The sequence below is a fragment of the Terrapene carolina genome, unplaced genomic scaffold, assembly GCF_002925995.2.
Source record: "Terrapene carolina triunguis isolate 2854851 unplaced genomic scaffold, T_m_triunguis-2.0 Scaffold374, whole genome shotgun sequence".
In the NCBI taxonomy this organism is placed as follows: Eukaryota; Metazoa; Chordata; order Testudines; family Emydidae; genus Terrapene; species Terrapene triunguis.
The window spans coordinates 17,720,744-17,729,354 of record NW_020664725.1 but is presented as its reverse complement, the minus strand read 5'-3'; the positions used below and the strand labels follow the sequence as shown (position 1 = coordinate 17,729,354).

General features: G+C 48.0%; 1 protein-coding gene across 1 annotated transcript; it reads left to right on the top strand.

Annotated features, from left to right (window-relative positions):
• On the top strand, positions 1-8,347 carry LOC112111769 (T-cell surface glycoprotein CD3 delta chain-like). The gene is made up of 6 exons (XM_024207352.1): positions 1-181; positions 1,826-1,855; positions 4,444-4,647; positions 5,603-5,734; positions 6,785-6,828; positions 8,080-8,347. The coding sequence occupies exons 1-6, from the start codon at positions 127-129 to the stop codon at positions 8,140-8,142; spliced, it is 528 nt and encodes a 175-aa protein (XP_024063120.1). The 5' UTR covers positions 1-126; the 3' UTR covers positions 8,143-8,347.
• The last annotated feature ends 264 nt before the right edge of the window (positions 8,348-8,611 follow it).

Genomic DNA, 8,611 nt, shown 5'->3' with positions numbered 1-8,611 from the left:
TTCATATCTCTGCCGTTTAGAAAAGAGACCTTTGATTGTATTATATTTTTTAAGCGGGTGAAGTAATTTTTCCTACACTAGTGAGGAAATAACTGCAGTTGCACATTAGTGTTAAGGAGAAGGACCATGGGGAGACTTGGGTATCTTGTCAGTGTAATAACGGTCGGATTTATCATCAAAGGTAAGATCTTCAATCCTGCATTATTAACAATTAATTACTATTTTATTACCATAATGCCCCAAATGTGTTCAGTGCTGTAAAGACATTGTAAGAAGACAGTCCCTGCCATGAGGCGCAAACAATCTGTAAGACTAAACACAGACAAATAAATGGAGGGGGAAGGTGTATAGCCCGATAGATAGATAGGCAGGCAAAGCTGTGAGAGTTAGGGCTGGCACACATCTTGTTAGTTCCTTTTTAAGAAATACATCCTTATCTGTATTATATAGATTTGGTTTTGGAGGTTGTTTTTTGGCTGGGAGATGGACTCAATAAGATCTAATGGGCCTTTTCCATCTCTACTGTTTGTGCTTTCCATGAACATTAAGGTCACTCACAAAGTTTAAAGCGGGGGGGGGGAGACCATGTGGTGATATAGTTTAGTTTGGCAAGTAACTAAAACATGATCACTTTAAATACTCTGTGAGACAAACTCAAATACTGTGACCAAGAATAATTTCATTTTAGGCAAATAAGTCATACAATGTTTTAATCTGTTTTAATATTATATAGTGTGTAAAGTTTGTAGAGCTCACTGGAGAGTGCATACATATAACAAAGGGAAGCAATCCCCTTTTCCCCAAGTGTTTTTTTGGCTAATGCAGCCTCACTTCTCTTCAGATGTAATCAGTAGGTTTGTGATGTGTTTTGTTGGTGTTAATGGAACTTTGGGCCACATTGTGCCCTAAGTTACGCACTATTCCAATCAGAGGAATTGCACAGAGTGTGCGTTGGGTATGTTTTGCCCCTTTGTGTTATCCGTTCTTGTTCATGGCTCTAAACATGGGACATGATTGCTGCACACACCTCAAAGGATGGTGAAATTTTAACATTTAGCACCTGCTGAGTGCAGGTAAAGATTAAATCTTATTTTAAATTAATTAGATTAGATTAATATTTGTATCTTTGATTTGTGCAAAGTGTGTTTATATGTTTGAGTTTGAAGAGACATCTGCATTTTATTTCATCTGACTTATAGAAGACGTATGTTTGACAGTCTCTAAGTACACATACAAAGATTCAAAACAAATAGTTCCTTAATGCCATATAAATAGATTTCCCCTACTCCAAAAAATCTCGGCATGCTCCCTTCAGTCAACCCAGCCCTGGAAAAAAGTGTGAGTGGATCGCTGAGCCTTTAGCCAGAATGATGAAGGAGTTGGGCTTCAATGCGCCGATTGGGTAGCAAGTTCTAGAATCACTAAAGCCTACATTTTAAAACATGGCCAATGCATTTGGGTGACTCAATTTTGGGGTGCCTATTTTCAGCCAACCTGGGCCTGATTTAGTATCTGCAGCTCCCATTAATTTCAGTTGGAAGTGTGGGTACTCGGCACTGCTAAAAATCAGGCCCCGGGAAGCTCAAACCAGACACTGAAAATCAGTGGCTACTTTTGAAAACGTTGGTCTTTATAACTAAATGGAATCAGGAACATAGGAATTGCCAGGCCTGGTCTGAGCAGGAGCCTGGTCTGAGAAGCGGCCCAGATAGCCCTGTATCCTCTCTCTGAGACTGGCCGGTTTCTTCCTATGTCCTGTCATTATTCTCTGAAGCAGGAGGGTTTGTGGCACTTCTAAATTACATTTTTTCTTTTCCCCCCTCAGGTGTCGTCACACAAGACAAAAGAACTAAAGGTAAAAAACCCTACAGAGCTCATTTAAAGCCCTTTTTGGTCAGGGTTGGATGGAGGAGGCATTTTGCTCTTGAAAGTCACAGAGAGTGTCTATTTCACAGCCATGGCAGCCAGAACTCTGCATCCTGTGTTTGTATTAGAGCTCATTGGGGAGGGAGGGGGACTTGGAGGGAGCACAGGTGGTCATTGTTTATGCCCTGATTGCTCTGGGGATAAACACAAGGCTTCAGTCTCTGGGGTGGTCAGTGTCATACCTTTCACCTGTGCAGCATGCTCACTTCTGTAGTAATCATTTTAAATAGCAGGGCATCGATTCATGTCCCAAGGAAAGAAAGCACATTACAAGAGACATATATAATAAGGTAAGCCCTTTACGGTGACTTACTGGCTGGTATAGTTCCTGTTACAAGCCCAGCCTGCCTTACAGTAGGACAGACTGCACCCTGATTCACATTAGGCCCTATCCTGCCCCCCAGTGAAGTTGATGGCATCACTCCTATTGGCTTCGCTAGAAGCAGGATTGGGCCCACGAGTCTCAGAACTGCCTCTCGGGGGGGGGCAATACTAGGCAGCAGCTTAGAGCAGGAAAAGCAAATAACGGAAAAGAGCCACTTCCTCACTCATGGGATATGAGGCCTCAGAATCCAGTCCAGCGTGTGAATTGTCACCAAGAGGGTTGATGGACAAATCGCTCTGAGTTCTCTCCAGTGGGGAAACCAAGAACTGACAATTGGCCAAACTGGTACAACAACAAATGTAAAGGTCTCGCTTCTGATCCCTGATCACCCCAGTGCGGATCCGTAATAGCACCACTGAAGTCAGCAAAGTTACTCCAGGGCAAAACTGATGCAAGTGAAGTCAGAATCAGGCCCAACATTGTGGTAATCAGTGCAATTAACGGGGAAAAGCACTGGACTACAGAATGAAGTTGTTTGGGCCAGTTCTGCCCCTGTTGCCACGTGAAAGACTCATGAAGAGGAGAAAGAGACTATTAAGGCCCTGACCCTGCAATGAGCGCACTACGTTCACACAGGACCTCATTGACTTCAAACACTGTAAACTCAAAAACAGAGAGAAAATATCTTTTATCTTCTCTAACTGCAGTCATTTGAGGAGAATAAAGCTCCATAGAGAAGTGAGATTTTTGAGTTGAAGCTGTCCCTTTTACTGCATGTTATCTCTTTAAGCATGGATCTCTGGGCACAGAAAAGGGAGTGAACAGAGTCCCCACCCCAGGCAGTTTAACATCCATTAAGCTACTGATTAATAATTATTTTAGCAATAAAATATATTTCTCTCATAATAATTTAGAATATAATTGCAATCTTAATATAAGCGATTAATGATACATATATAAATATAGGGACAGACCTCAAGCCAGCCTATCTTTGTGCAGTCAAGATTTTGCACCTCCAAATAATTATGGCTGCATTTTTGAACTGCTGACAATTGAGTGTGCAACTAGCAGACACCAAACTACCTGATTTACAAACACAAACAGGTACAGGAATTAGACACCTAGACTGGAGGTGACTGAAAAACGGGATGTGTGTGTGTGTTGGGGGGGTGTAATCCAATTTCTCAGCTGTGTCTGTGTTGCCGAGGGCGGCTTTGCAGTATGAGCTGCACTGCTCTCATTGTCAGTGCTCAAACAACAACAATCCTAGTAACTTTATTTTGTGTTCTGAAGGCTGGGGAGTGACCCCCATGGGCTTGACCCTGCCCCCACCGGAAACACATTTTGTGAATTTTACACTGTTTTCATTGTAATCGGTTTTCAGTTAAATTTGCTCACCAGTTACAGAGCTGACCACAGAACTATCTTTTGCTATCCGGTTTGGCTGATCTCCCCACCTTTTTTACTTTAAAAACTTGTTAAAAAATTCCATCCACCACCACTAATTATTAATAGCCCGGAATCTGCAAACCCTTTCACTTACCATTCAGCCTGTGTATAATGTGCGGGATCAGGGCCTCACATCCACACCCAGAATTTACTGCAGGTCAAAGGATGCTGGGCCCAATTATTTTGTGCTTGAGTGAAAATCTCCCTGGTAAAATGTCAGTTGCAATATTATATTAATATAATAAGTACTGTATAACGATATTAGATACTGCTAATTAAGGACCTGATCCTACAAACACTTCATACGGATGTACAGCTTACTCCGACCATCACTAGCTCCATAGGGGCGAATAGGACTGCTCCCAGCAGTAGGCACTGTCCCAGGAGTTGTGTTGGCAGAATCAGGCCCAGAGTTGTTATTTATTGCTAATAATTGGCACAATATAACAACATGATTAATTATTAATATAATCAATGGTTTTATATATCTATATCTATCTAGCTATAAACTGAATTGTATAACTGAATATTATACCTATCACTGTATTATCAGGGATATTTTCTCAGTGAGAACACCTTTATTCAGGGGTTTCTATGAGACGCCATCTCGGTCTCCTTTCTAATGCCTCCTTTCTAAGTGCCTGTGTAAGAGACCTGAGTTCTGAACCTCGGTTACCGATGACAACTCAGCCCCTGGGCTGCTTTGTACCTGTCACCTCCCAGCCTTCGTTTTTGTTTTACAGCATCCGTAAAGGTAGAAAGCCGTGGCCGTGACGTGGTCCTGAAGTGCGAGGGATTTTCAGGCACCCCCTCTGACATAACCTGGAAGAGAGATGGAATTACTGTAGCGAACAACAGCACAGAGTTGAACTTGGGCGCAGAAGCGGACGACCCAAGAGGAGTTTATATGTGCAATGATGGCAGTGCTGTACAGGTGTATTTCCGAAGTACGTTCACCAGTCAGTTTGCCTCTGGTCTATAAAACTAGAGCTGGCTGGAATTTTTAATTCCAAACTTATTTTTTTGATGAAAAATGGCCTTGTTCTGGAAATTAAAGTTTTTAAAATGTTCTGTGAAACACACCTGCCATTTCTCCATTGGCTTTCTGTAAAGCTGCAGCAGTAGCAGATGTGTGTGTTTCTCAGTCCCCAAATTTCCCCCCAGGCTGTGTGTCTTGTAAGGAACCATCCTGCATTGGCCCAGTAGGGGAGGGAGGAGACTGGATGATCTGCTTGGGCTCTTCCAGCTCTGAACTCTAACTTTCAGTGCTCAGCCAGAAATCTCAGCACTTCTCAGACTGGGACTGGTGGTGGCATGGGGGCCCCAGTGTTCAAAACTGGCCCCCGGGCAGCAGGCACTAAGATGTGCACTTGTGCCTGGGCAGGTGCCTGTTTGCATGGGTGATTCCTGGATCACCATGCACACATGCATGATTGCAGCTCATTCTGGACTGGCCCTGTGGCTCAGGAGGAGCAAGCGCTCTGCCCTGACACACCAGAGACCCTGCTTCCTGCCCTATCCCAACTTTGCACTCCCGCCGCTGGCTGCTCTGAGCAGGCACCCTGGGCTGGGTGCGCCGAGCCCTGCCTTGGTCAGGGAATGGGAGTTGCTGAGCAGTGACCGTTCTGTTTGGTCAGCGTTGCATTGGTAGGCTCCCTCGGGGGTCCTGTCCAGTTGCCTTTGGCTGAGAGGGGCCTTAGAGGTGGGAGAGCAGAGGAACGTGTGTGTGTTAAGGAGGTTATATTTCTAACTGGGAGGCCTTGTAAGGGGAACAGAGAAATCCTCTGGGGCTCTCCTGCTGGCTTGCTCCCTGTGCCGCTGAGCTGGGTGTGTAGGAGGTGGGTGGGTGTGGAGGGTTGTGCCCCGGTCTCAGTACTCTGTGTTGTGTCTGTGGCTTTGCAGTGTGCCAAAACTGCATCGAGCTGGATGCAGCCACCATCTCGGGGATCGTGGTAGCTGATGTCATCGCCACGGTCTTCCTGGCAATCGCCGTGTACTGCATCACCGGCCAAGACAGTGGCCGTCGCTTACGAGGTGAGATGGGGAGGCCCCTCTGTCCAGCTCGGGGGAGGAGTGTCTCTGCTGCCCAGTGCAGGGACAGGGAATGTCTGGTTGGACAGGACTCGTTGCGCAGTATCCCTGGGGTCTTTCCATCACACTCACCCACATGATGCTGGTTTGGTGTCTGGAGCCCCTACATGCATGTCTCAAGGACTGCATGTCAGCCCAGGGGGAGGGAGTGTGAGGGTGTCTGCATATGTGATTGTGTGTCTGCATGTTGCTGTGGGAGACTGTCATCTGTGAGTGTGGGTATCTGCCTGAGCAAGGGGGTAGCAGCAGGAGACACTGTATTTTGCAGGACACCCACCTCTGGGCTGATCCTCTGTAACTTCCTCACAAATTCCCATAACTTTACAAACTGTGTAGTCAGCACGTGGGAACACAGCCATACCTGGAGTGAAGGGCAGCAGCCAGCACAGAGTACAGTTGGGGAGAGGTGAAATTTTAGGCAGAGACATCAGGGTAAACCTTGAGGGAATGCCTACATTTGGCTTTTGTGCAAATAGTTTCCCACCTTTGCTACTGCTAGCTTAGCTCTCCCAATAGTTGGGACAGTGGGAGCCCTAGTGTAGATAGGGCTCCTGTAGCTCTCAGCATTTTAAGCACCATGTTATTGACCCAGTGACACCAGTAGATGTTGATTCCTTTTTGACAACAGCGCCCCCACTGGCGGGGCTGAACCAGTGGCAGCAATAAGTGACATTTTAGCAGAACAGGCCTAGTGTGAACAAAGCTCTATGCTTAGCAAAAGCAACATGTGTGCCCAGCTGTCTGTGGAGAGCAGAGAGAGGCTCTAGGCCCGCTGCCCTGCACCTGGTGTCGCTGTTACCACCCATGCACAGGAAGTGTGGAGTGGGTGTGAAATGCTAGTGAGTCAGACTGGTGGCGTTGGACCCTGTGCTGTGCAGGTGTAAGTGGTGGTACAAGGTGCAGAGTGGGGGAGAGAGAATCACCACTTGGGGTCATTTGAAAATGCTGCCCTCCCGCCGAGCTTCCCACTGACCTTTGCTTGATTTATTTTAGCTTCTGACCGGCAGAACCTGATCGCCAATGAGCAGCTCTACCAGGTGAGTGACGAGTGGTCGCTGGGCCAGCCTTTCACATCACTTAGTGCCCGGAAATCTGGACTGGTGCATGAAGGGATCGCTCAGGGCCTGGAGAGGCTCCAGGCCTTGCTAGTGATTTAGATCTGTACAGAGCAGGTGTAGAACGCTCCCACCAGGGTGAATGGAAGTGTGGGGGGTCTGACTTGGTCATGCTGCACCCCCACTTTGCCCGGTGTAATGATCATCCTGGAGCAGCCGGCCCCAGTGCACACACTGCAGCTGGGACGCCCTCTGGCTGTGCCCCTTCCCACCTCCTGCCCTGCGGCTGGAACAGGGTGCCAGAGGCATTGGAACAGTTTTTACAGTGGGGGTGCTGAGAGCCATTGAACCAGACTGTAAACACTGTGTGTGAGGGAAACCCTGCCAAGCCGGGGGTGCTGCTGCACCCCTAGTTCCAGCACCCCCACAGAGTGCTGGCTGCTTGGGGATTTCCCCGATACCCGGGGAGTGCCTAGCTGGCTGCTTAAGCCACAGTGACAACCTCCTGAGGGTTGAGCCCCAGGTGCCCCTCCCTCCCTCTCACACTTTCAGGCTGAGATTAAATACCTGCCTTCTCGCTGAAGGAGGCTGATCTGTGCAGAGCGCCTGCAGTAGTGGATGCAGGAGGGCAGGAAGAGCTAGAGCAGCAGCACGCTCCCAAGTACCTGTCTAGGAGCATCGCAGACACACCCAGGCACAGGCTCCCCCCAGACATACGTAGGGCACAGAGACCCAGATGTGCACAGGCTGATTCATTTGCCTGTATAATTTTTTTTTTTTTTCTCCCCCCCTAAACCCAAAACTGGTGCCAGCTACTTTGCCCCAGCACTGCAGGAGAGGGCAGGGAAAGGCCAGCAACAGTAAGATGAACTAGCATATGGAGAAGTGAGCTGACCAGTAATGGTGGGAAATGAGCACTGGCTGGCCTCCTCCTCCCAGCTGGTTCTGAAATAAATAACTGTGCTCATTGGAAGGTCCTGCTCGCTGGGAACTCAGTGGCTGGGTTGTGATATGTGGGTGCAGGCAACATCTCCTCTGTTTTGAGGCTGCCTGTTTCATACTGAAGCTTTGAATGCAGAGGATATGGGAGGGGCTGTCTGTGTCCATTTATCCTATCAGAACCCCAAGCTCCCAGCTCCTGAGGTCAAGTACCACAGTGGTGGGTGCAGTGTATGACCCTGAAGAGCAGAGAAACACTTTACAAAGCAGCCTGACCTTCTCCTTCCCTCCTAGCCCCTTGGTGAGCGGGACAATGAGCAGTACAGCCGCCTAGGAGTCACCAGGACCCGCAAATGAGAGCGGAGAGCACCTGGGGTCTAATCAACTGTGACCCTTGGCCCTTCATCCTCTCTCTTTTCCACATGGGAACCAACAATATTGGGGAATCCTGCTGCCTTTGAAGCAGCCCTCAAAGCCTTCACTCTGCAGCTCGGTGGCCAGAAACCATGGTGATGGACATCTCACTAATGTGTCTAAGAAATCGATGATCTCTGCTCGCACGTGATCCTGGGCCCTGCTTGTCCGAAATCCCTCTGGCTCCCTGCAGTGCCAAGGGAGCTCGTCGAGCTCTCTGCTCTTTGTGATGCTTTTGCTTTGGCAATAAAGAGGCTTTGCGCGGGCTGGTGAGAGGAGCAGAATCCTTCCTAGCTGTCCTCGTTCCAAGGTCGCCATGGCAGGCAGGCCTGCGGCTGATGGAGTGTCCTGTCTAACAGGACCCCATGTGATCAGTAATGGGCCCTTCCCGAGTGCAACAAGCCAAACTGGT

What these genes read in the sequence shown, in the direction of transcription:
- LOC112111769 (XM_024207352.1), top strand. Translation starts at nt 127, where the DNA reads ATGGGGAGACTTGGGTATCTTGTCAGTGTAATAACGGTCGGATTTATC. An exon ending in GGTCGGATTTATCATCAAAG is followed by an intron (nt 182 to 1,825) that starts GTAAGATCTTCA and finishes TTCCCCCCTCAG; the next exon opens with GTGTCGTCACACAAGACAAA. An exon ending in TGTACAGGTGTATTTCCGAA is followed by an intron (nt 4,648 to 5,602) that starts GTACGTTCACCA and finishes GTGGCTTTGCAG; the next exon opens with TGTGCCAAAACTGCATCGAG.